This window comes from Giraffa tippelskirchi, chromosome 10 (genome assembly GCF_054371585.1).
Source record: "Giraffa tippelskirchi isolate mGirTip1 chromosome 10, T2T-mGirTip1v1.2.pri, whole genome shotgun sequence".
In the NCBI taxonomy this organism is placed as follows: domain Eukaryota; kingdom Metazoa; phylum Chordata; class Mammalia; order Artiodactyla; family Giraffidae; genus Giraffa; species Giraffa tippelskirchi.
Window position 1 is genome coordinate 155,413,888 of NC_137284.1, and position 27,704 is coordinate 155,441,591.

At 41.9% G+C, this 27,704-nt stretch overlaps 1 protein-coding gene and 1 long non-coding RNA gene across 2 annotated transcripts; one reads left to right on the top strand and one right to left on the bottom strand.

Annotated features, from left to right (window-relative positions):
- Positions 1-1,365: 1,365 nt before the first annotated feature.
- Positions 1,366-8,820, bottom strand: GIMAP7 (GTPase, IMAP family member 7). Its single transcript, XM_081537353.1, has 2 exons — positions 8,736-8,820; positions 1,366-3,712 (listed from the first exon to the last, which is right to left on the bottom strand). Exon 2 carries the CDS (start codon positions 3,671-3,673, stop codon positions 2,792-2,794), a length of 882 nt encoding a protein of 293 aa, XP_081393479.1. The 5' UTR covers positions 3,674-3,712; positions 8,736-8,820; the 3' UTR covers positions 1,366-2,791.
- Positions 8,821-8,952: 132 nt separating this feature from the next.
- Positions 8,953-27,671, top strand: LOC145524661 (uncharacterized). The gene is made up of 3 exons (XR_014067732.1): positions 8,953-9,093; positions 9,251-9,406; positions 26,351-27,671. It is a non-coding gene; the product is annotated as an uncharacterized LOC145524661 (long non-coding RNA).
- The last annotated feature ends 33 nt before the right edge of the window (positions 27,672-27,704 follow it).

Below are 27,704 nucleotides of genomic sequence, written 5' to 3' on the forward strand. Positions count from 1 at the left end.
TCACTCTCACAGACAAAACAAAGGACAGCTGTAAAAATTCCAGATATTTGAGTTTGAGTTATCTGCCATATTTATTTTAATATAAACTCATCTCTCTATCACTGAAGTTTTGTAATGATTTTAGCAAGATAGAACCTTTAATGTGCTCACTGCCAATGTCACAGTCTATGTGGGTAAAATTTTCCCAGAGATTTCAACAGTCACGTGAGACTTTCCTGCTGTCAGGAGATTGAAAAAAAAAAACCAAAAAAAAATCAAGGAATGCTTTCAAATAGAAAAAGAAGTAGGTATTATAAGATGTATACATCAGGGTTCTAGCAGAAAAATGATGGTCTATAGTGATATACTTGAAGCAGAGTCTAGTGAAGAGGCTTCCTATGAGTGATGGATACAAGGTTTGGAAATGACAAGGGAGAGGTCCAGTAACACTGAGGAAATTGTATCAGTACCCTAAGCAGTGAATAAAAGGTGGAATCCAGAAGGACAGTTGTGTGGAGAGATCTCAAGGAGAGGAGCGATGACCTTCAACTTAGGGTAGCAACTACTCAGAGATGACCCTGCAGGGAGAGAGGTAAGAGAACAGATATACTGATCTTGCCTTTCTACCTTCAAGAGATCTCCTGCTTGGATTTCCTTTAACAGAAACCAAGCAGAGGACAGACAGCAAGAGATCCCACTGATGTAGTCCATGCAGATCAGCCTCCCAGGCAACAAGTTAGATTGAAGGGGAGAGGGAGGTGAAGTGTGGATGTGCAGAGGCAAATGAAAACTATTTGATAGAGAAGAGGCTTTTCTACGACAGTTAGGAGCATCTAAAGTTAGGACAGTACCTTAAAAGAGGGAGAGACCCCACTGGTGGGGTTGGGCCCGTGCGTTGTGAAAGTTTCCTGGTTGGGAGGACTTGTGCCTGTGCTCTGGCGGATGGAACTGGCCTTTGTCTCTCTGAAGGGCAGTGCTGTGTCTAGCAGTGTGTTTTGGGGTGTCTATGGGCTTGATATGGCTTTGGGCGGTCCTTCTGCTAAGGGTCAGGGTTGCGTTTCTGTTTTGCAAATGGCTTGGCGTGAAGTGTCCAGGACTGGAGGTTTCGGGTCTTTGGGTGGGGCTTTGTCTTAGTATTGATATGGAGGCCTTTGGGAGAGCTCCTGTCGATTAATGTTCCATTAGCAAATGTGCTGTTTGATGCAGAGATCTCAAATCCCTAGGTTGTGCTCTGTGACAACCAACAGGGGTGGAAGGGGGGTTCAAGAGGGAGGGGACATATGTATACCTATCATTGATTCATGGTGATATATGGCAGGAACCAACATAATACTGGAAAGCAATTTCTTCCAATTAAAAAAATAAAGATGTCTAAAAAGATCAAACTGGTGCCTTTGAAAGAGCTTTAATTTTAAAAGCAAGCAGATCTGAGTTAAAATTCAGCTCTATTGACCACTAGGCAAGAATTCAGATGGCTCTAGTCTAATTACTTATATTCCTGAGACTCACTGTCATCTTTTCTATAGGGTTGTTATCAGAATTAATTTAAATAAAATGACATACAAAATATTTTTGTATAGAAGAACAGTCATGTTAATCTGGACTACACTTAAATGGCATTGATAGCAAAAAAGAGATACATTTAATAGCAAAAAGAGGAGAGAAAAAACAACAAGAGAATTTGCCAATTTCCACATCTCCATGAACCACAGAATAATGACGCCAGAGAAGCCCATGCTTCAGAAACAAAGATCTCATAGGTGTGGATTGAAATAACACACCAGTTATTACATCAGTGGGCCTACACTTAACATAAGCAAGGTTTCTTATTTGAATTTTCCCAAATTGAATCTTTGAACTCTACAAAATGGATCATAACCTGGTTATGTCAATTTCATAAACTTTGAAATTTGTTGGCATTGTGTGGAAGGACAGGTAGGAGCCAGGAGTGCTGGGTAATGAGCTGGGAGGATATTTAATTCTGGTGGATTCTCACTGCATGGTTTCCCAGATGATGCTAGTGGTAAAGAACCACCCCCCCTTACCAATGTATGAGATGTAAGTGATGTGGGTTTGACCCTGGGTCAGGAAGATCTCCTGGAGGGTGGCATGGAAACCCACTCCAATATTCTTGCCTGGAGAATCCCACGGACAGAGGAGCCTGGTGTGCTACAGTCCACAGGGTTGCAAAGAGTCGGATAGGACTGAAACAACTTAGCCTGCATGCATGCAGCCCTCACTGCATGACAAATCATCCCAAAATATAGTGCTTTAAAAGAACAGCAATCATTTATTTTTCTCATGAATCTCCAATTTGGGCAGGACCCTGTGGGGATGGCTCATCTTTGCTCTTTGCAGTTTCATCAGTTGGCAGCTGGAGAATCCACTCTGTGTTGCCTCCCTTGCAAGGCCGGCAAGCTGATTCTGGATGGCAGATGAAATCTCAGCCAGGGAGTGGATCAGTGACTTCAGGTTCTCTTCATGGGGGCGACTTGGGCTTCTAGTCAGGCTTCCTCACAACAGGGTGGGCAAATTCCAAGAGTAACCATCATGGAAGAGCAAGGAGGCATTTTCCCTATCTAATCTTAGAAGTCACATGGTGTTGCTTCAACCACTCACTATTTATCAAAGCAGTCACAGAGTCCCTCCAATTTCAAGGTTAGTGACATAGAGGTGTAGCTCAAGGGAGAGAGATCATAAGAGGAAGTCAGATTGTAAGAAGTCAGAAAATATGGTTTTAACCATCTTTGGAAACTATAAACTACTGTATTAACAAGTTATAGTAAAATGAGGAGTAAAGATAAAGTTTATACTACCACAACATGTGCCATATTTTTGAAAGAAATTCTTTAATCATGTTGAATGCAACTTCAAATATATTCTTCTCAGCTTCTTCCCTTATATTTTTCATTCGTTCATCATGCTTCTGCTTTAGCAACTTTATTTGTTTCTCCTTTTCTTCTGGTGGTTTATGGGCATATTCCTCTTCTACTAGTTTAATTTTGTTTTGTAATTCATCAGCATAGATTTTCTTCAAGTATTCCTCCTGCTGTCTCAGCTTTCGGTCTACGTCCTTGTAAATGGGGTCAGAAAAGTAAGCCCCTTGGTTGTTCTGCACCATCCTGTCTATCAGCTCCACCAGCTCCTGCACCTGAGCTTCCTTCTCAGCCTGGTCTGTGTTTTTGCTGTTACTGATGGCGTAGCAGCGGTCTCCACACTCCCGGAGGAGGCTTCGTAGGTGTACATCTGCATCCTTCAAAAAGTCGCTCAGGCTCTGGTCCCCCAGCTCATCTCTGAGAGTGAATAAGATGATCATATACTTCATGGCTTTATTCCCAAACAGATTCTTGACGAGCGCCACGGTTTGCTGCTCTTCCTGTGTGTAGCGGCCCAGCCTCAGGACCAAGACGATGGCGTGAGGCCCGGGACAGGAGGCGAGGACACATCGGCTGATTTCCTTGCAGGTGGTGTGCAGGGTCTCCTCGGTGTCAAAGAGCCCTGGGGTGTCAACAACGAGAAGCTCTCTCCCCTTCAGTTCCCGGGATGCTTTCTGACAAGTTTTGGTAACAGCGTGGGGAGCAATCTTAGACTCAAATACTTCTTTCCCGAGGATGGTGTTTGCAGTCGCACTTTTCCCACTTCCGGTCTTCCCGACCAGCACGATCCTCAGAGTGTTGTTTGGCGCAGCAGCCATGTTTATATCTAGAGACTGGCGCGCAGGCACCCACACCACCTTAAGAAAAGGAGGGAGAGAGGAAAGGGGTCAGTTAAGGTAAGTAGGAACCATTTCCAACTCTCTCTTTTTTTTTTTCTTCTTTTCCTCCCTGAAAGTTTCTAATATTCTCTTAAGCACATTGACCCCGTTAGAGACAGAAAATTTAAACAGTTGAATTGTTATTGAAGAAATAACCAAGTAGTTAGAGTTTCCCCACAGAAGTGTCAGGTCCTGATGGTTTCACAAGGAACTCACTGAAACGTTTAAAGACTTGATAATCTCAGTGCTACTCAAACTATTCCTGATCACATAGCAATGAAGGAAAATGTTCATTTTTTTCTGTGAAGCAACTGTAATGTTGATTCCAAAAGCTAACAAAGATTTCACAATAAATAAAGCTATAGACATGTCTCATGTATAAATATTGATACAAAAGTCTTAAATAAATTATTAGATGCGAAAAGCAGTATCACATGAGTAAGTATGTTTGTCAGATATACTAGGGTGATTCAACATGAGAATTTTGATTGTTACAATACATCCCATCAAGAGATTAAGAAGAAAAGTAACTAGGTGCAGAAGAGTCATTTGGCCAAATTCAATCCTGATTCATGTTTAAAGCAGTTCATAAAATTTAAATTAATTGATTCTTCTTTAACATGATTGCATATATAGATAAAATTACAAATTTTTGTTATCACTTTTTTTTTCATGCAACTAAAATTGTTGTTCATCCACTAAGTTGTGTCAAACTCTTTTGTGACCCCATTTATTGTAGCCTGCCTGGCTCCTCTGTCCATGGCATTGCCCAGGCAAGAATACTAGAGTGGTTTGCCATTTCCTTCTTGAGAGGATCTTACAGACCCAGGGATCAAACCCAAGTCTCCTGCATTGGCAGGTGGATTCTTTGCCATTGAGCCACCTGGGAAACTCAGAAACTAAAGCAGTTGATTATAAAATTTATTTGGATGAAGAAAAAAAAATTAGCCTGGGCAATCAAGCCAAAAAACAAAAAAAAATGAGGTAAGACTAGCTTTGCCAGATAGTAGAATATAACAGTTTCTATAATTAAAGCAGTATGATATTGGTACATGGATAGACAGAACAGTGAAACAAAAACAGAAAATTCAAATATAGGCCAAGTTGATCACACAATATTCATGTATATTCAAATCATTTACATTATGCTACATTTATAGTCAGTAAGGTAGCATCTCATTTCAATGTGAAGAAAGATGGACTAATAAGGAACATTGAGTTAACCATATAGAAAAAATAAAACTGCATCCATTTCTTCTTGCCGTTCAACTTCCAAATAGATTAGAAATTTAAATGTAGAAAAAGTAAATCCATATAAATAATAGAAGAAACATGAGTAAATCTTTGTAACCTAGGTATAGGTAAAATACTTATAAGATTTGAAATAGAGTAAGGTTGTGTGAAAATCACTTAGTCATGTACGACTCTGCAATTCCATGGACAATACCATCTATGCAATTCTCCAGGCCAGAATACTGGAGTGGGTAGCCTTTCCCTTCTCCAGGTTATCTTCCCAACCCAGGGATTGAACCCAGGTCTCCCACATTGGAGGTGGATTCTTTACCAGCTGAGCCATAGGGAAGCCCAGAGTAAGGAAAGAGACTCCTAAATTGGATTACATAAAAATCAAACAGATATTGTGGGGATATACAAATTAAAACACAAATGTCAAACCAGGGGAAAAAATTATTCCTGCTTATATAAAAGAGGGGCAGTTTACCTTTTATACAAATAATATCTATACAGATGGTCAATAAGCACGTGAAAAGATGCTCAGCATCACTAACTACTCAAGAAATGCAATCAAAAATACCTTGATGTATCACCTCACAGCAGTCAGAATTGCCATCATCAAAAAGTTTACAAATAATCAATGCTGGAGAGAGTGTGGAGAAAAGGGAACCCTCCTCCACTGTTGGTGGAAACATAAATTGGTATAGCCTCTATGAAGAACAGTATGAAAGATCCTTAAGAAACTAGAAATAGAGTTGCCATATGACCCAGCAATCCAACTCCTGGGCATATTATCCAGAAAACACTCTAATTTGAAAAGATACATGCAGCCCTATGTTCATAGTAGCACTATTTACAGTAGCCCAGATATGAAAACAACATAATTGTCCATCTACAGATGAATGTGTAAAGAACTGTGGTTTGCCTACACAATGGGATATTACTCAGCCATAAAAGAGAATGAAATATTGCCATTTGCAGCAACATGGATGAAATGAGATGCTTTCACATTGAGTGAAGTAAGTCAGACAGAAAAAAACAAATATGGTACAATATATATGTGAAATCTAAAAAAATAAATGACCTTATTTACAAAACAGAAACAGACTCACTGACACAGAAAACAAACCTATGATTACCAAATAGGAAAGTCAGCTGCTGCTGCTACTGCTGCTGCTAAATCGCTTCAGTTGTGTCCAACTCTGGGCAACCCCATAGACGGCAGCCCACCAGGCTCCCCCGTCCCTGGGATTCTCCAGGCAAGAACACTGGAGTGGGTTGCCATGTCCTTCTCCAATGCATGAAAGTGAAAAGTGAAAGTGAAGACACTCAGTCATGTCCAACTCCTAGCGACCCCATGGACTGCAGCCTACCAGGCTCCTCCCTCCATGGGATTCTCCAGACAAGAGTACTGGGAAAAGGGATAAATTAGGAGTATTGGATTTATGGATGCATACCACTATATATTCCTTGTGGCTCAGTAGGTAAAGAATCGCCTGCGATGTGCGAGACCTGGGTTCGGTCCCTGGGTTAGGAAGATCCCCTGGAGAAGGGAAAGGCTACCCACTGCAGTATTCTGGCCTGGAGAATTCCATGGACTATACAGTCCATGGGGTCGCAAAGAGTCGGACATGACTGAGTGACTTTCACTCACCACTATATATAAAATATATAAGCAACAAAGATTTACTGTGTAGTAAAAAGGAACTATATTCAAAATCCTGTAATAACTATATTGGAAAAGAATCAGAAATGTATATATATATATATAAAACTAAATCATTTTGCTGCAATTATAGTAAATCGAGTATACTTCAATAAAAATATTCTCGAAAACAAACAATATCTAAAAGTAGAGAAACAAAAGACCAATAACTCAATAGAAAATGGGGTAAGAGATATGAATGAACAAGTTCAAGAAAAAATGTAAATATCCTTTGAATATATAAAAATATATTAACATTCGCTCATAGAAAAAGATATCAAAACATAAAAAGCCATAAAAAGTTATACTATGACGCTATTTCTCACGTACAGGTTTGGCAAAATTCAAGTTTGTTGGCATAATCTATTGGTAAAAGGTATAGGGGAGGGACTCCCTGGTGGCCCAGTGGTTAAGAATCCGCCTTGCAATGCTGGGGATGCAGGTTCTATCCCTGGTTGGGGAACTAAGATCCCACATGCCATGCAGCAACTAATCCCACCACAACCAGAGAGTCCCAAGGAAAGATCCCACATGAGGCAACAGAGATCCCGTGTGTTGCAACTAAGACCCAACGCAGGCAAATAGATAAATAAATATTTAAAAATAAAAGATTTAGGGGAAATAGGTTCTCTCTTGCATGACTATTGGGAAGAGAAAAACAGTCTAAGAGAACCAGAGAAGTTAGCAAGAACTTGCAACGGTACATATGCATTTACCCTTTGATTATCAATCACAATTTTAGGATTTATCCCAAAGGTACACTGACAAAAAAAAAAACAGAAGAAAATTATGCAGAAGGCTGTTAACTGCACCACTGTTTGAAACCTCAAAAGACCAAAAACTTATCAAATGATCATCATTAGGGACCTGATTGAATTAACTAAAGTATATTAACTAAAGTATATATTAACGAAAGTACACAGTGAAGTACTAGCCAGCAGTAAAAAGGAATGAAGTATATCTCTATATCCTAGTATGGAGACATCTGTAGAATACATCATTAAGCAAAAAATGCAAAGTGAAGAAAATAATGTACAGTTTACTAGCATTTCTCTAACAGGGAGGAATGTGACCTACATGTATAAATGTAATATATGTGTTTTTCATTCATCTGAAGAAGCAATGGCAGAATAATCTGAAAACTAAACAAATAATAAGTTACTTAGATGGGGATGGGAAAAAGAGGAAGGAGGGAACAGGGATAGACGTTGGGAACTAGACTTGTTGGGATATACTTACATTTCATAGATTTGATCTTAAAGCCATACAAATAGTTTAAACGATTATACAGTAAAAATTATGTTTCAAAATGCTCGTAAAAATCAAAAGCAAATGAAGCAAACAAGCCTAATTGTATTTTGTGTTGTGAATGAACCATACAAAAAATCGTTCCAAGAGACCTGACAAAGGAGTCATTTCTTTGTCCATCCCCAGGGGATATATTTAATTTCTCCCACTACTCTCCCCCGAGAAAGACCTGCAAAAAAGTATTTTCAGGAATCCTATTTTTGGTTGTGTGTGTTTGTCTAGTTTTGAACTTCACTGAAAAGGCATAAAAACAACGAGCCAAGTAGCAACAAGCACCTTTAGTGCCAGATTTCAGTCTTCAAATACCATTTACCACCAAAAAATTAGTTGATTTACAATCAACTATACTGCAGTATAAAATAGAAACTAAATTTTAAAAAAGAGAGATTTAGACTAGGTGGCCTCTATTTGCCTTCCAGCTCTAAAGACCTGCCTTGGGAACGCATTTCTTCTTAAGAGAAATGTCTGGGTTATCAAGTGTACTCAATGTCTATCCCAACAACAACTGGATGGAAGGTGTAAGTATTCAGCAGAAGATTGTCATGTTAAAATGAGATACATGGATATTATGTTAACAAACACCATTACTCCCCACCCTACCCTCCACCACTCCCGCTCTGGCAGCATCCTCTTGGCAGAGTTGCTTGCACAGCACCTGGTCCTTTCTCAGGCCAGAATCCACACCCTCTCCAACTCTAGGTATCCTGCTGCCCCTACAGCTCTGTTGCTCTGGAGCCTCTTCTCAGTCAGGCTCACCTGCTTTTGAAGGATTTGATGAGCTGTCCGGTTTGTTCCAGAGAGCTGTTTGAGCCCCTGTTTTTGCTTTAACTGCTGCACCTCTGAGACCTCAGAGCCAGGAAGCAAATTGGGTGTGGTTAGCGAAGACACTTTTTTTTTTTTAAAGAGACAGAAATATTGCCCATAAATGGCGGTTAGGTTTGCCAAGTTGGAAGGTTTTTCTCCATGTGCCTGCAGTCAAATCAAAATTTCCAAAAATTACACTTGCTGTTTGAGGTTATAGTAAATGACCTAAATCTTGCCCAGAAAGCCAGACACAGTGTCTGATCATCTCCCCTGGGAGCTGTGAGAGACCACAGGGCGCTTCAGGAAAGAAGTAAGTCAGACACGTGGCTTGCTGTATCCTGGGGATACTGCCTGTCCTACTGTTGGGTAGAAAGTAGAACTTGTAAGTGATGAACCTGACCATTTAGCTGAAGCGATTTCCAAGCAAAGTGTGGAAGGTGCAGCCCGGTTCCTCCTTCTTCTTATAGTGCAATGAAAGAGGAAAGAGGTTGCAGTGATGCGTCTAGAAGCTGAGGATTGCCAGCAGCCCCAGAAGCCCAGAAGAGGCCAGAAAGCAGCCTCCCTGAGAGCCTTCAGAGAGCACGGCTTTGCTAGCATCTTGAGTTTGAACTCCCAGAAAGGAGGTAATAAATGTCTGTCTTTTAAGCTCCATAGTGAAAGTGAAAGTTGCTCAGTCAAATCCCACTCTTTGGGATCCCATGTACTATACAGTCCATGGAATTCTCCAGGCCAGAATACTGGAGTGGGTAGCCTTTCCATTCTTCAGCGGATCTTCCCAACCCTGGGATCGAATCCAGGTCTCCCTCATTGCAGGCAGATTCTTTACCAGCTGAGCCATCAGGGAAACCCAAGAATACTGGAGTAGGTAGCCTATCCCTTCTCCAGTGGATCTTCCCAACCTAGGAATTGAACCAGGATCTCCTGCATTTCAGGTGGATTCTACCAACTGAGCTATCAGGGAAGCCCTTTCAAGCTCCATTCAGTTCAGTTCAGTCGCTCAGTCGCGTCTAACTCTTTGTGACCCCATGGACTGCAGCACGCCGGGCTTCTCTGTCCATCAGCAACTCCCAGAGCTTACTCAAACTCATGTCCATGAGTCAGTGATGCCATCCAACCATCTCATCCTCTGTTGAACCCTTCTCCTCCCACCTTCAATCATTCCCAGCATCAGGATTTGTTCCAGTGAGTCAGTTCTTCATATCAGGTGGCCAAAGGACTGGAGTTTCAGCTTCAGCATCAGTCCTTCCAATGAATATTCAGGACTGATTTCCTTTAGGACTGACTGGTTTGATCACCTTGCAGTCCAAGGGACTCTCAAGTTTCTTCTCCAACACAGCAGTTCAAAAGCATCAATTCTTCAGTTCTCAGTTTTCTTTACAGTCCAACTCTCACATCCATACATGACAACTGGAAAAACCATAGCTTTGACTAGATGGACCTTTGTCGGCAAAGTAATGGCTCTGCTTTTTAATATGCTATCTAGGTTGCACATAGCTTTTCTTTCAAGGAGCAAGCTTCTTTTAATTTCATGGCTTCAGTCATGATCTGCAGTGACTTTGGAGCCCAAGAAAAGAAAGTATGTCACTGTTTTCATTGTTTCCCCATCTATTTGCCATGAAGTGATGGGACTGGATGCCATGACCTTTGTTTTTTGAATGTTGAGGTTTAACCCAGGTTTCTCACTCTCCTCTTTCAGTTTCATCAAGAGACTCTTTAGTTCCTCTTTGCTTTCTGCCATGAGGGTTGTGTCATTTACATATATAAGATTACTGATATTTCTCCCAGAAATCTTGATTCTAGCTTTTGCTTCTTCCAGCCCAGGATTTCGCGTGATAAACTCTGCATATAAGTTAAATAAGCAGGGTGAAAATATACAGCCTTGATGTACTCCTTTCCCAATTTGGAACCAGTCTGTTGTTCCATGTCCAGTTCTAACTGTTGCTTCTTGACCAGCATACAGAGTTCTCAGGAGGCAGGTAAGGTGATCTGGGATTCCCATCTCTTGAAGAATTTTCCATGGTTTGTTGTGATCTACATAGTCAAAGGATTTAGCATAGTCAATGAAGCAGAAGTAGATGCTTTTCTGGAATTCTCTTGCTTTTTCTATGACTCAGCAGATGTAGGCAATTTGATCTCTGGTTCCTCTGCCTTTTCTAAAACAAGCTGGAACATCTGGAAGTTCACGGTTCATGTACTATTGACACCTGGCTTGGAGAATTTTGAGCATTACTTTGCTAGTGTGTGAGATGAGTGCAATTGTGTGGTAGTTTGAGCATTCTTTGGCATTGCCCTTCTTTGGGATTGGAATGAAAATTGACCTTTTCCAGTCCCGTGGCCACTGCTGAGTTTTCCAAATTTGCTGGCATATTGAATGCAGCACTTTCACAGCATCATCTTTCAGGATTTGAAATACCTCAATGGGAATTCCATCATCTCCACTAGCTTTGTTCATAGTGATGCTTTCTAAGGCCCACTTGACTTCTCATTCCAGGATGTCTGGCTCTAGGTGAGTGATCACACCATCGTGGCTCTCTGGGTCATGAAGATCTTTTTTATATAGTTCTCCTGTGTATTCTTGCCATGTCTGTTTCTGTTAGGTCCATACCATTTCTGTCCTTTATTGAGCCCATCTTTGCATGAAATATTCCCTTGGTAGCTGTAATTTTCTTGAAGAGATCTCTAGTCTTTCCCATTCTACTCTTTTCCTCTATTTCTTTGCACTGATCACTGACTAAGGCTTTCTTATCTCTCCTTGCTATTCTTTGGAACTCTGCATTCAAATAGGTATATCTTTCCTTTTTTCCTTTGCCTTTCACGTGTCTTCTTTTTTTAGCTATTTGTAAAGCATCCTCAGACAACCATTTTGCCTTTCTGCATTTCTTTTTCTTGGGGATGGTCTTGATCACTGTCTCCTTTACAATGTCATGAACCTTCATCCATACTTCTATCAAATCTAATCCCTTGAATCTATTTGTCACTTCCACTGTATAATTGTAAGGAATTTGATTTAGGTCATACCTCAATGGTCTAGTGGTTTTCCCTACTTTCTTCAATTTAAGTCAAAATTTTGTGATAAGGAGTTCATGATCTGAGCCACAGTCAGCTCCCAGTCTTGTTTTTGCTGACTATATAGAGTTTCTGGATCTTTGTCTGCAAAATATATAATCAAACTGACTTTGGTATTGACCATCTGGTGATGTCTATGTGTAGAGTCTTCTCTTGTGTTGTTGGAATATGGTGTTTGCTATGACTCATGCATTCTTTTGGCAAAACTCTGTTAGCCTTTGCCCTGCTTCATTCTGTACTCCAAGACTAAATTTGCCTGTTACTCCAGGTGTTTCTTGACTTCCTACTTTTGCATTTCAGTCCCCTATGATGAAAAGGACATCTTTTTTGTGTGTTAGTTCTAGAAGGTCTTGTAGGTCTTCATAGAACCATTCAACTTCAGCTTCTTCAGCATTAGTGGTTGGGGCATAAACTTGGATTACTGTGATATTGAATGGTTTGCTTTGGAAACAGTCAGAGATCATTGTGTCATTTTTGAGAATGCACCCAAGTACCGCATTTCAGACTCTTTTGTCGACTATGAGGGCTACTCCATTTCTTCTAAGGGATTCTTGCCCACAGTAGTAGATATAATGGTCATCTGAGTTAAATTCACCTATTCCAGTCCATTTTAGTTCACTGATTCCTAAAATGTTGATATTCACTCTTGCCATCTCCTATTTGACCACTTCTAATTTACCTTGATTCATTCACCTAATATTCCAGGTTCCTATGCAATATTGCTCTTTAAGGCATCAGACTTTACTTCCACCATCAGTCACATCAACAACTTGGTGTTGTTTTCACTTTGGCTCCATCTCTTTATTTTTTCTGGAGTTATTTCTCCACTCTTCTCCAGTAGCATATTGGGTGCCTATTGACCTGGGGAATTCATCCTTCAGTGTCATATCTTTTTGCTTTTTTATACTGTTCATAGGGTTCTCAAGTCATGAATACAGAAGTGGTTTGCCATTCGCTTTTCCAGTGGACCACATTTTGTCAGACCTCTCCACCATGACCCATCCATCTTGGGTGGCCCTACACAGCATGGCTCATAGTTTCACTGAGTTAGACAAGGCTGTGGCCCGTGTGATCAGTTTGATTAGTTTTCTGTGATTGTGGTTTTCATTCTCTCTGCCCTCTGAGGGATAAGGATAAGAGGTTTATGGAAGCTTCCTGATGGGAGAGACTGACTGTGGTGATGGAAACTGAATCTTGTTCTGATGGGCAGGCCTATGCTCAGTAGATCTTTAATCCAATTTTCTGTTGATGGGTGGGGCTGTGTTCCCTCCCTGTATTTGACTTGAGAGCAAACTGCAGTGGAGGTAGTGAAGATAATGGTGACCTACTTCAAAAGGTCCCATGCACACACTGCCACACTCAGTGCCCCTGACCCTGCAGCAGGCCACCACAGGCCACGCCTCTGCCAGAGATTCCTGGACACTCACAGGCAAGTTTGGGTCAGTCTCTTGTGGAGTCACTGGTCCTTTTTCCTGGATCCTGGTGCACACAAGGTTTTCTTTGTGCCCTCCAAGAGTGTTTCCCCAGTCCTGTGTAAGTTCTGTAATCAAATCCCACTGGCCTCCAAAGTCAACTTCTCTGTGAGTTCTCAGTCCCTTTGCCAGATCCCCAGGTTGAGAAATCTGTTGTGGGCCCTAGAACTTTCTTAACAGTATGAGAATTTCTTTGGTATAATTGTTCTGCACTTTGTGGGTCATCTGCGTGGTGGCTCTATGGCAGGGGTAATGGCGATCTCCTCCAAGAGGACTTATACCACAGGCTGTGTGAGCAGGTAGCTGCACTCAGAACCCCTAACTCTGCGACAGGCCATTGCTGTCCTGTACTTCCACAAGAGACTCAAACAGAGGTGTGGCTCAGTCTCTGTGGGGTCTCTGGATCCTGGTGTGCATGAGGTTTTGTTTGAGCCCTCCAAGCATCTTTGGCGGGTATGGGGTTTGATTTAAATGCAATTTCGCCCCTCCTACCATCTTGCCAAGGCTTTTCCTTTGACCTTGGATGTGGGGTATCTCTTTTTGGTGGGGTCCACTATTCTCTTGTCAATGGTTGTTCAGCCATGGGTTTGATCCTTGGGTCGAGAGGATCCCCTGGAGGAGGGCATGGCAACCCATTCCAGTATTCTTGCCTGGAGAATCCCACAAACAGAGGAGCCTGGCAGGCTACAGTCTATAGGGCTGCAAAGAGTTGGACATGACCAAAGTGACATAGCATATACACCCGCACAACAGTAACTAATACAATATTGTAAAGCAACTATGCTCCAATAAAAATTAATTTTGAAAAACTTCCAGTGTGAAGTTTTATAATATTCTCTGAAGGTAGGATGTGATAAGTTAAAGGTGCATATTGCAATTGTGGAACAACCACTAAAATAATAAAATGAGGTATAGCTAATAAAGCAATAGTAGAAATAAAAATTTAAAAATTACCCAGAAAAAAAGTAGAGAAAAGAGGAAAAAAAAGAACAAATTAGATGGGACAAACAGAAACAAATAGCAAGATGATGAATTTAAACACAGCTGTTGTTGTTGCTGTTGTTTAGTCGCTAAGTTGTGTCCAACTTTTCTGTGACCCCATGAACTGTAGCCCACTAGGCTCCTCTATCTAAGAGATTCTCCAGGCAAGAACACTGAAGTGCGTTGCCATTTCCTTCTCCAGGGGATCTTCCCAACCCAGGAATTGAATCCATGTCTCCTACATTGGCAGGCAGATTCTTTACCCGCTGAGCCATCAGGAAAGCCTGAAACACAACCATAGCAGTAATCATATTAGATGTAAATTATCTAAATTCTTCAAGTATAAGACAGATGGAATAAAAAAGCAAGGCCTACCTTCATGCTGTCTAAAGGAAATCCCATGCTGAATATAAAGATACAGAGAGGCTAACATTCAGTTCAGTTCAGTTCAATCGCTCAGTCCTGTCCAACTCTTTGTGATCCCATGGACTGCAGCACACCAGGCCTCCCTGTCCATCACCAACTCTCAGAGTTTACTCAAACTCATGCCCATTGAGTCAGTGATGCCATCCAACCATATCATCCTCTATCGTCCCCTTCTCCTCCTGCCTTCAATCTTCCCAACATCAGGATCTTTTCCAATGAGTCAGCTCTTCCCATCAGGTGGCCAAAATATTGGAGTTTCAGCTTCAACATCAGTCCTTCCAATGAACACTCAGGACTGATCTCCTTTAGGATGGACTGGTTGGATCTCCTTGCAGTCCAAGGGACTCTCAAGAGTCTTCTCCAACACCACAGTTCAAAAGCATCAATTCTTTGGCGCTCAGCTTTCTTTATAGTCCAATTCTCACGTCCATACATGACTACTGGAACAACCATAGCCTTGACTAGATGGACCTTTGTTGGCAAAGTAATGTCTCTACTTTTTATTATGCTGTCTAGGTTGGTCATAATTTTTTTTCCAAGGAGTAAATGTCTTTTTATTTCATGGCTGCAGTCACCATCTGCAGTGATTTTGGAGCCCAAAAAAATAAAGTCTGCCACTGTTTCCACTTTTTCTCCATCTATTTGCCATGAAGTGATGGGAGTGGATGCCATGACCTTTGTTTTCTGAATGTTGAGCTTTAAGCCAACTTTTCACTCTCTTCTTTCACTTTCATCAAGAGGCTCTTTAGTTCTTCTTCACTTTCTGCCATAAGGGTGGTGTCATCTGCATATCTGAGGTTATTGATATTTCTCCACTCAACCTTGATTCCAGCTTGTGCTTCATCCAGCCCAGCATTTCTCATGATGTAGTCTGCATATAAGTTAAATAATGAAGGTGACAATATACAGCCTTGACATACTCCTTTTCCTATTTGGAACCAGTCTGTTGTTCCATGTCCAGTTCTAACTGTTGCTTCCTGACTTGCATACAGATTTCTCAAGAGGCAGGTCAGGTGGTCTGTATTCCCATCTCTTCAGAATTATCCATAGATTGTTGTGATCCACACAGTCAAAGGCTGTGGCATAGTCAATAAAGCAGAAATAGATGTTTTTCTGGAACTCTCTTGCTTTTTCAATGATCCAGCAGATGTTGGCAATTTGATCTCTGGTTCCTCTGCTTTTTCTAAAACCAGCTTGAACATCTGGAAGTTGATGGTTAACATAGGTTAATGTAGCAGAGTTGAAAAAGATATATCATGCATCAATGAAGTATATGAAACCTACAGCAACTATAATATCACACAGAGTGGCTTCAGAATGATCCTATCTCTATATCAGGGCTAAAGGAGGACCCTTCATATTGGTAAATAGGTTAGTTCATCAACAAGACACAGTAATGCTGAGTGTGATGCTCCTCATAAGTAACTGAGCTTCAAAAAATCCCAAAGAACTTCAAAATTCAAGAAGTAAAAGCTGACAGAAAGAAATGGAGAAACAGGCAAATCCACAGAGTTGGAGATTTCACCACTTATTTATCAGTAACGTTTATTATTTCCTTTTTTTCCCGTAAATTGGGCACAAACAAGGGAAGAGAAATTGTATTTCATAATCCAGATTTCTTCCCATCAAACTCTGACTTGTGGTTTCATTTCCCCATTTCCCACAACCTGTCCTTGAGATGATAGATTGGGGCTGAAAATGTACACGAAGGAACAGAAGAAGAATGAATTCGAAGACTTAGACTGTGGTTGTAGATCCTGCATGGGGCAGGGGGCGGGGTGCTTTGTGTGCCATCTAAGATTTCTAGGGCTCTGTTTCCTCCTTTTTTTCGAAAAAGGATAGTAATCTCCTGCCTGGAGAATAGAGCCAGAGCCCCTGAAATCACTCTGGGCAGATGGAGGTGGATGCTGCTTGTGATCCCTCAGAGATAGGACCCATGGTGCTTTCAGTGTTCTGTGAGGCTGATTCTTGACATGACCCTAGATGTGTACCACTGACCAGGCAGCTGCCCTCAGAATTTTCACCAACATTAATGACAACCAGTGATGCCCACAGGGTTAGCTATGCTATAAGAGGTGGGTAGAGGCTGGTAAGTAGAGACTGAATTTTCTCATTCTTGACCAAAGTAATATACGTGCACTCAAAGTGGAAAAGGACTGGGTGAGTGGTGAAATTAAGAGATAGATGTGGAGTGGAGAAAATCTTCTCTTCTCTTCTCTTCAACAACAAAGGAGATTAGCTTCAGCAATGGGTAGGAAAAAGGGGAAATGGTCATTTACCCCTTACTTTTCCATTCTTCACCACAGTGTCCTGAGTGTTTTCCAAGGCCAGAAAAGCCCCTTGGAGTTTAAGGGAAACTTAAGAGTTTGACTTGGAGGGCCATCCACAAGCCCTTCTCTCAGTTCTGATGATCCTTTTGTTGTTCAGTCACTCAGTCATGTCTGACTCTTGGTGACCCCATAGACTGCAGCATGTCAGGCTTCCCTGTCCTTCACCAACTCCTGGAGCTTGCTCAAACTCATGTCCATTGAGTCGGTGATGCCATCCAACTTCCTCATCCTCTGTCATTGCCTTCTCCTGCCCTCGGTCCTTCCCAGCGTCAGGGTCTTTTCCAATGAGTCAGCTCTTTGGATCCCTGATGATCCTTTAGGGAATCATAATGCTGCTGATAGGGTGATGAAGCATTTCTGCTGTCTTTCTGTTATTGGTCTCTAGCCTGATAATACTGTGGGCAGAGAGCAAGAATGGTTTAAGTTTGTGGAGGTTTGTTTTATAGCCCAGGTTATGATCTATCTTGGTGCACTTTCCATGTGCACTTGAAACAAGTGTGGTAGAATATTCTCTAAATATCAGTTTGATCCTATTGCTTGATAGTGTCACTGAATTCTTCTATATCCTTGCTTGTCAGGATACATTTAATAGGAGGCTTCCTGTGTGCTGTTTTCAGTCTTGCATGAATTCTATGTTCCTTAACAGCACCTAAATACAGGTGCCAGAGAGCTGGCAAGCCAGCTTTCGGGAATAATAGAAATTCATGTATCTCATTCGTATGGAAATTCCATACGGTGAACAGCAGCCATTTACAACTCTCTTCCTTTCTGATATGAAAAGTAACTTTTACAACCCCCTCCCTTGAGAATGATTCTAGCCTCTGGCTTTCTGGATGACTTGTTAGATTTTTGATCCCTGTTTCTGCTAAAAATGGTTATCTTGTAGGAGAGTATATACATGCCCACAATATGTTAAATAAACGTTTTTGTTCCATCAGAGCACTGGTCCCTGTGTCTTTCTCTCTCTCTCTCTGTCCCCTTCAGGCTACTCAGCCTCTTTTCTTCCTTCTTTTACTTTCTTATCAGTCGACTCGGTACCCCCAAGTTCCGGTCCATTAAGGGACCACAACACTTGCTCATAGTTATTCTATCAATTGTGGAGAGAGAGGAGTGGGAAGTCTCTAAATGTAATTCTGTATTTATCTATTTCTTCTTTCAGTTCTGTCAGTTTTTGCTTCACAAATTTTACATCTCTATTTTTGGGAATACATATTTAGGATTGCTTTTTCTTCTTGGTGGATTGACCTTTTTATCACTATATAATGTCTCTCTGTATCTATTAATAGTAATTTTCTATGTTCTAAAGTCTATTTTGTGTGTGCATGCTAAGTCGCTTCAGTCATGTCCAGCTCTTTGCAACCCTATGGACTGTAACCCGCCAGGCTCCTCTACCCATGGGATTCTCCAGGCAAGAATATTGGAGTGGGTTGCCACGCCCTTCTCCAGGGGATTTTCCTGACTCAGAGGTTGAACCCATGTCTCTCATGTCTCCTGCATTGGCAAGCAGGTTCTTTACCACTAGCACCACCTGGGAAGTCCAAAGTCTATTTTATTTGATGTTAATGTAGTCATTTATTCTTTCCTCTGTATGATTAATATTTGCAGGATTGAACTTTTCCACCCTTTTATTTTCAACCTGTTTCTACCATATTTGAAACAATTTTCTTGTAAGAAGTATATAGTGTAGAAGTATAGAGTGTGTTTTAATATACTCTGCCAATCTCTGCTTTAATTGGTGTATTCAGATATCTTACATTTAGTATAATTACCAAGATGTTAAGACTCAAGTCTGCCATTTTATTTTACTTTTCTTTCTGTTTTCTCCATTTTTCATTTCTCTATTATCCCACTACATTCCTGTGGGGTAGCTGACCATTTTTAGATTGCTATTTTGACTTATGGGCTTCCTTGGTGGCTCAGAGGTAAAGAACCCATACCTGCCAATGCAGGAAGAACAAGTTTGAACCCTGGGTTGGGAAGATCCCCTGGAGAAGGAAGTGGCAACCCACTACAATATTCTTGCCTGGGAAATCCCATGGACAAAGGAGCCTGGCAGTCATACAGTCCATAGGGTTGCAAAGAATTGGACACACCTGAAGCAACTTAGCACACAGCATAACTTTTTAAATGGCAGTTCTGGGTATTGTAATATGTGTATTTAACTTATCACACTCCACCTATATTATTATTTTACCAGTTGAATAGAAGTATACAAACTTTACTTTCCCTCCATCCCTTTAACTTCCCATTTACAATAAAATTATCCAAAATTTCCTTCCTCTACATAAATTTAGAACCACATCAGTCAGTGTTGTAATATTTTCTTCAACCATCAAATATAATTTAGAAAACTCAAGAAGAAAAGGAAAGTCTACTTACCCTTTATTTTTTTTTTTTTGCTACTTTCTTCCTTCTTGGTACTCCAAGTCTTCTTTTACTCTATCCTTCTGCTTCAGAAAGTCCCTTGGTCATTCTTTTAGTTAGATCGGCTGGTTGCTGTTGTGGTCCTTTAATGGACCAGAACTTGTGGGTACAGAGTCGACCGATAAGAAAGTAAAAGAAGGAATAAAAGAGGCTGATATTCCCTGGTTTACACAGTATGCCAATATAACTCTAGGACAAAGAGCTAGCACCGTCTATGTAGGCTCAGGGCGCCTCTCGAAGAGGTCTTGAAAGCCCGAGCAAATAAGTAGACACGGTGGACACCTGTGCTCCGTGGAAGCCGCCTGAAACGGAGAGAGGGAGAGAGCAAGAGAGAGAGTGAGAGCGAGAGCAAGAGAGAGAGAAAGACACGGGGACCAGTGCTCTGGTGGAACAAAGGCATTTATTCAACATATTGTGGGCATATATATACTCTCTTACCAGATAGCCCTTTTTAGCAGAGATAGGGATCAAAAATCTAACAAGTCATCTAGAAAGCCGGAGACTAGAATTATTCTCTGGAGAGGGGGTTGTAAAAGTAACTTTACATATCAGAAAGGAGGAGACTTGTAAATGGCTGCTGTTCACCATATGGAATTTCCATACGAATGAGATACATGAATTTCTATTATCCCCGAAAGCCAGCTTGCCAGCTCTCTGGCACCTGTATTCAGGTGCTGTTAAGGAACAGAGAATTCATGCAAGACTGAAAACAGCACACAGGAAGCCTCCCGTTAAATGTATCCTGACAGGTTGCAAATTCCCTTAGTTAATGTTCCTTTACCTGAGAATGCACTAATTGTCCTCTCATTCTTGAAGGATGTTTTCCCTGGTTATAGATTCTGGGTTGACAGCTCTTTTCTTTCAGTTCAGTCATTCAGTTGTGTCTGACTCTTTGCGACCCCATGGACGGCAGCACGCCAGGCTTCCCTGTCCTTCACCAACTCCCAGAGTTTGCTCAGACGAGTCGGTGATGCCATCCAAACATCTCATCTTCTGTCATCCCCTTCTCCTCTAGCCTTCAATCTTTCCCAGTATCAGGATCTTTTCCAATGAGTCAGTTCTTCACATCAGGTGGCCAAAGTGTTGGAGTTTCAGCTTCAGCATCAGTCCTTCCAATGAATATTCAAGACTGATTTCCTCTAGGATGGACTGGTTTGATCTCCTGACAGTCTAAGGGACTCTTCAGAGTCTTCTCCAACACCACAGTTCAAAAGTATCAATTCTTTGGTGCTCAGCCTTCTTTATGGTCCAACTCTCACATCCATACATGACTACTGGAAAAACAATAGCTTTGACTAGACGGACCTTTGTTGGCAATGTAATGTCTCTGCTTTTTAATATGCTGTCTAGGTTGGTCATAGCTTTTCTTCCAAGGAGCAAGCATCTTTTAATTTAATGGCTGCAGTCACCATCTGCAGTGATTTTGGAGTCCACGAAAAGAAAGTCTCTCACTGTTTCCATTGTTTCTTCATCTATTTGCCATGGAGTGATGGGACTGGATGCCATGATCTTAGTTTTCTGAATGTTGAGTTTTAAGCCAGCTTTTTCACTTCCTCTTTCACCCTCACCAAGGGGCTCTTTAGTTCTTCTTCACTTTCTGCCATAAGGGTGGTGTCATCTGCATATCTGAGGTTGTTGATATTTCTCCACCCAACCTTGATTCCAGCTTGTGCTTCATCCAGCCCAGCATTTCTCATGATGTAGTCTGCATATAAGTTAAATAAACAGGGTGACAATATACAGCCTTGACGTACTCCTTTTCCAATTTGGAACCAACCTGTTGTTCCATGTCTGGTTCTAACTATTGCTTCTTGACCGGCATACAGATTTCTCAGGAGGCAGGTAAGGTGATCTGGGATTCCCATGTCTTGAAGAATTTTCCATGGTTTGTTGTGATCTACACAGTCAAAGGCTCTGGTGTAATCAGTAAAGCGGAAGTAGATGTTTTTCTGGAATTCTCTTGCTTTTCCCATGACCCAATGGATGTAGGCAATTTGATCTCCGGTTCCTCTGTGTTTTCTAAATCCAGCTTGAACATCTTGAAGTTCACAGTCATGTACTATTGAAGCCTGGCTTGGAGAATTTTGAGCATTACTTTACTAATGTGTAAGATGCGTGCAATTGTGCAGTAGTTTGAACATTCTTTGGCATTGCCCTTCTTTGGGATTGGAAGGAAAACTGACATTTTCTAGTCCTGTGGCCACTGCTGAGTTTTCCAAATTTGCTGGCATATTGAGTGCAGCACTTTCATAGCATCATCTTTTAGAATTTGAAATTGCTCAGCTGGAATTCCATCCCCTCCATTAGCTTTGTTCATAGTGATGCTTCCTAAGGCCCACTTGACTTCGCATTCCAGGATGTCTGGCTCTAGGTGAGTGATCACACCATCATGATTATCTGGATCGTGAAGATCTTTTTTGTACAGTTATTCTGTGTATTCCTGCCACATCTTCTTAATAGCTTCTGTTTCTGTTAGGTCCATACCATTTCTGTCCTTTATTGTGCCCATCTTTGCATGAAATATTCCCTTGGTATCTCTAATTTTCTTGAAGAGATCTCTAGTCTTTTTCATTGTGTCTTTTCTTTCAACACTTGGAAAATATTGTGTCACTCCTTCTGGCCTCCATGATTTCTGATGAACAGTCTGAAGATGGTTCTGAACCACCATGGAGGCAGAGCATGACATGTCTCTCAAGCATCTGCCATTTCTGTCTCCCTGTCTAAAGAATAGTAGGATCCAGGCACTACTCCCTATCCCAGTATGTAAGTAGGGTTGGGGGTAAAAGTCTCCTGTTGTTCCTGAGTTTGTCCTTGCACATCAGTTACTTCATGATTATGGTTTACCTGAATGTTACTCAGCTATGTAGTGAGTCTCAGCTTGATTTGGTTTTGGTCAGCAGCTGACCTCTAGGATCCATGTCCTTCCTAGGTCATTTCTGCCACTACCATGCCATTCTCAGGGGAGACTTAATGTGGAGGCAGCCTGCATTCCCCTTTAGTGCCCTGCTGACCCACACCTATGTAAGACCTGCCATTTCATCTCCCTGAATGGCAACAAGATGTAATTGTTGTGTGTTGACCAGGGATAACTAGAGAAAATCACCACAGGAAAGACATGTTCATTTCCCAGGGCTGTCATAACAAAGTACCACAAATGACGTGGCTTATAACAGAAATTTATTCTCTCACAGGTCTAGAGGCCAGAAGTCCAGAATAAATGTGCTGGCAGGGCCATGCTCCTCCTGAAGGCTGTTAGGGAGGCTCCTTCCTTGCCTCTTCTAGCTTCTAGTGGCCCCAGGCAGCATTATTCCAACCTCTGTTTCTGTCTTCATATGACTGTCTTTCCAATGCATGTGTCTGTGTCCAATCCCCCTCTTGTAATAAGGATCCCAGTTGTATGGATCACAGCTCATCCCAATGGCCTTACCTTAACAATCGAATCTACAAAGACCTTATTTGCAAGTAAGATCACATTCACAGTGTTAGGGCTTCAGCATCCTTTTGGGGAACACAAAGGAAAAAGGCTTAAAAAGTGAAGCTGAATATAAATGTTAACAGAGTACAAGGAACTAAAGCTAAAAGCCTGTTGAGGACACTCTCATGAGCCCATTCTTGTTTTTGGATGTTTCATGTAAATGCAATCATATCTTCATGTGATCTTTTCCCTGGCTTCTTTCACTTAGCGTAATGCTTTCAAAGCTTATTCATATTGTTGCATGTAACTGTACTCCATTTCTTTTTAAAAATATAATTTTTAAAAATATTTATTTATTCACTGCATCAGGTCTTAGTTGCAGCACATGGAATCTTCATTGTGTGCCCGATCTTCCTAGTTGTGGCACGCAGCCTCAGTAGTTGTGGCACGCAGGCTCTCTAGTTGTGGCACATGGGCTGTGGAGCAGGAGGGCTCAGTAATTGTGGAGCCCAGTCTTAGCTGTTCCATGGCATGTGAAATCTTAGTTCCAAAACTAGAGATCGTACCTCTGTACCCTGCTTTGGAAAGTGGATTCTTAACCACTGGACCACCATGAAAGTCCCTACTCCATTCCTTTTTATGGCTAAGTAATACTTCATTATATGTATATATACATTGTGTGTGTGTATGTGTGTATCCATTCATTACTTGTCCATTTGGGTTGTTTCCACTTTATTTTACTGTTATGAATAATGATGCTTTACCATGCATTGTCAGTCCTCTTGGATATATACCTAGAAAGTGAAATTACTGCATCATATGGTAATCTATGTTTAACTTTTTGAGGCAATGCCAAACTGTTTTCTACAGCAGTTGTGTCATTTTACCTCCTCACCAGCAGTGGACAAGTGTTAAATTTATCCACATACTCATCAGTATTTATTATTTTCTCTTTTAAAAAAACTCCAGGGAGTATGAAGTGGTATCTTGTTTTGATTTGCATTTCCCCAATGACAAATCATGTTCACTATTTTTTTTTCATGTGTTTATTGGCCATTTGTGTATCTTATTTGAAAAAACTCCTCTTCAAATCTTTCACTCATTTAAAAATTGGAGTATTTGTCTTCTTGTTGTAGAGTTGTAAGAGTTCATTATATATCCTGGATATGAGATCTTTATCAGGTTGGCAGATATCTTCTCCCATTCTTTAGGCTGTCTTTTCACTTTCTAGATAGTGTTATTTAATGGGGAAATGTTTTAAATTTTGATTAAATATAACACCTGTTTTTCTTTGGTGCTTTTGATGTCATATATTAGGAACTATTGTCTAATCCATGGTCATGAAGACTTGCACTTGTTTTCTTCTAAGAGTTTTATATTTTTAACTCTTACATTTAGGTCTTTGATCCATTTTGAGTTAATGGTTTTATATCGTTCAAGATAAGCATCCAAATTTACTATTTTGTTTGTGAATATCCAGTGGTCCCAGCACTATATGTTGTTTCTATCTGTTAATCTGTTACAGACATTCTTCATGGCATTCTTTATCCTCTTGTGTATATCCCACATATATACAGACAGCTCTCTAGTGTTGAACTAGGCAATTGCCTGCCCTCTGGGATCCCTGGCATGTTCCTCCCCACATGCCCACCAGCTCAACAAGGGTCACTTAGGAACTTCCTAACCTTCGTTCCTTCCCAAAGCAAGAGCAAGAATCAGATGTTTCTCATTATTTGAGTCATAGGTTAAAACTATCCATTGCTCACACGGGGCACTTTGTTATTCTATTTTCATTCTTTTTTCACATTTATTTTCACCAATGACCATCCCTTTTCTCAGAGGAGTGACAATGGCAGGATATTTCTCTGTTCACTCTAAGAGTGTATTGAAAAGTGAACAAGAAAAAAATTAGGATCCCTATCAGGACCTTTGCTGAGAGCCACACACAATTCCTTAAACCAAAATGACCTTTGCAGCTGAGGAAATTTCAAGCCGTAGCATTTGGCATTGGTGTTCCTATTGGTGTTTGCAGTGGCGTTTGTGCAGGGTTTGTGGGCCTCACATATGTACTCAGTTGTTGCAGATTATTTTTCCTTTTTACATGTCTCTTTAGTGATCTCAGGGCTTCCCTGGTGGTTCAGCTGGTAAAGAATCTGACTGTAATGTGGGAGACCTGGGTTTGATCCCTGGTTGGGAAGATGCCCTGGAGAAGAGAAAGGCTATCCACTCCAGTATTGTGGCCTGGAGAATTGCATGGACTTTATAGTCCATGGGGTCGCAAAGAATTGGATACAACTGAGCAACTTTCACTTAGTGATCCGAGGTCATCAGTAGCCTGAGCATCTCTGGCTGGGTAGGCAATAGGCAGAGGATACTGTAGGGAGACACATGGAAGTCCATAGCTGTATTAGAGATGGACTTCTGTTGGTGTGTGAAGACAGTGGTGTTGGGGGTAAAGCAAATGTGAATAAAGAGACAGGGAGGCACACCTAGGACTGATGATACAGGCTAAGCTGGCTCACTTACCTGCACCAGACAGCTGATTCTCCCAGACGTGCATGCAACAGGGGTGACTCTCTACCCCACGATCATATCACCAGTTCTCAGCCCACAAAGACCTATTTGCCTTTTGAGATTCACATAAAAGAAAAATCTCCAATCCACTTAAATCTTTAAATTTATCCCTGAATTGAAAAGTCATACCCTTGCTTACCCTGTGAGTGTGTCAGCCAGTGAGAAAACTCCTCCTTGGGAGGAGACTTTCTGCAGGACCTCCGTGGGCCCTAGGGAACCAAGTCTCCAATGACAATCTCTTTGGACGTGCAGAAACATCTGCATTCAAGCTGCTAGGGGGTGACAATCCCCTGCCGGTACAGAGGGCCAGGTCTACACTAATGTCTTCTCTCCTTGCCATCACACACCTGAGTGAGTGTGTGGGTGCATGGTTGTTTGCCGGTGAGGTCAGGAATGAGACAGCAGCATCTTTGTTCAGTGCATATATGAAGTGGATGAAGAAACATCTGCAAATACTGATTTCTTTGAACACAATGTGACTGTCCAGTACATTTATTTCTTCCATTCAGTTCAATTCAAACAAATGAATATGTACTCAGACTCTGCCCTGGGGCGGTTCTGCCCTTGGTTCACCAGGGAGTCCAGGGGATGAGAGGGCAAATGGTCCTCATCTGCTTTCAGGAGTAAAAACAGTTCAATGACAGGTTGGAGTCAAAGGCAGTCTGAGGTCAAGTGGAAAACACCTAAAATTAACAGTGGCTGTTAGGCTCTGCAGAGTAGGGAGTTCTGGGACCACCAGGTAACACAGGAAGGTTTCAGGTGGGAGGTTTGCCTGGCACGACTCTGAGGTTGGTAGATTAAGCAGGGTGAGGGAGAAAAGAAGGGAATGTGGGCCCTGAAGCAGCGGAGCACCTGAGATGAATGTGATTATCACTGCAGGGGACAAAGTGTTATCTCCATGCGTCAGGACAGACCTCAGGAAAGGCATCAGGCAGCTACCTGCAGAGCAGGTACAGCAGGAACAGGGCGCCCAGCGGAGCGGCCAGACCCAGCTTATACCGGACCTGAACTCCTGGAAACCTGTGGGCACCGGTGGTCTGTAAGCTTCGGAACCTGAGAGCGACATGTCCCGGTCCCCAGGTCTCCTGGACGCCTTGCGAGCAAAGGAGAACAGAGCGCTTCCACGGTTGTGTTTGGGGCCAAACCATTACTGGTTTCCCTTGCGGCTCAGCTGGTGAAGAATCTGCCTGCAGTGCGGGAGACCTGGGTTGGATCCCTGGGTTGGGAAGAGCTCCTGGAGGAGGAGGTGGGCTACCCACTCCAGTACTCTTGGGCTTCCCTGGTGGCTCAGCCGGTCAAGAATCCGCCTGCAATGGGTGAGACCCGGGTTGGATCCTTGGGTTGGAAAGATCCCCTGGAGAAGGGAAAGACTACCCACTCCAGTATTCTGGCCTGGAGAATTCCATGGACCGTCTAGTCCATGTGGTTGCAAAGAGTTGGACACGACTGAGCGACTTTCAGTGTCACCTGGGATTCAACATTAACATGTTTGACTGTGACGTCTCTTTCCTTGATGATAATAAAAATCTGCAAGGGTCACTGAGGGGAGATAACTGCCTATAAGAACTAGAAAATATCAAGAAGAGTCTGTATAGGCTGTGGTCTGAATGTTTATGTCCGCCCCCTCCCCCCTCCACATTCACAGGCTGAAAACCTAGTCTGGAGAGGAGGGTATTGTAGGGAATAGTTCGGGCAAGGCAGAAAAGGAAAGACGACCTCAGCGAAAGTAGGTTACCTTTATTCAGGCAAGGAGGGGTGACAGTCGGCCTAACGACCAGGCTGAGCGCCGAAAGGGATCAGGGGGACTCCATATTTACAGGGGGTTTGTTGAAGGTTTCTGGACAGGGGGTGATAAATATCAGATAGATGCAACCAGCCTGGAGCATCAGGGTGGGACCTAAAGTTCTGTTTTGTTTTCTCCAAAGTTAGATGATTCAGCAAGGGCCTTTGAGACTGTTGTTTTCTTTTCTAGGCCCAAAAGACTCCTTCAGGTATTAGGAGGCGGTGTCATTGGGAGGGTCTTAGGTCAGGAGGGTAGATTCCTCATGACTGGAATTGTTCTGATTGTTCTGAGTGTGAGGGCCCAGTCGGAAGTTGGCATTCTGCAGTCTCAGAGAGGACTCTCCCCCAAACCCGACCATGATCGTGAACTTCCAGCCTCCAGAACTGTGAGGAATAAATGTCTGTTGTTTTTAAGCCACCCAGACTCTCTGTTTAAAATGGCAGTCCAAAG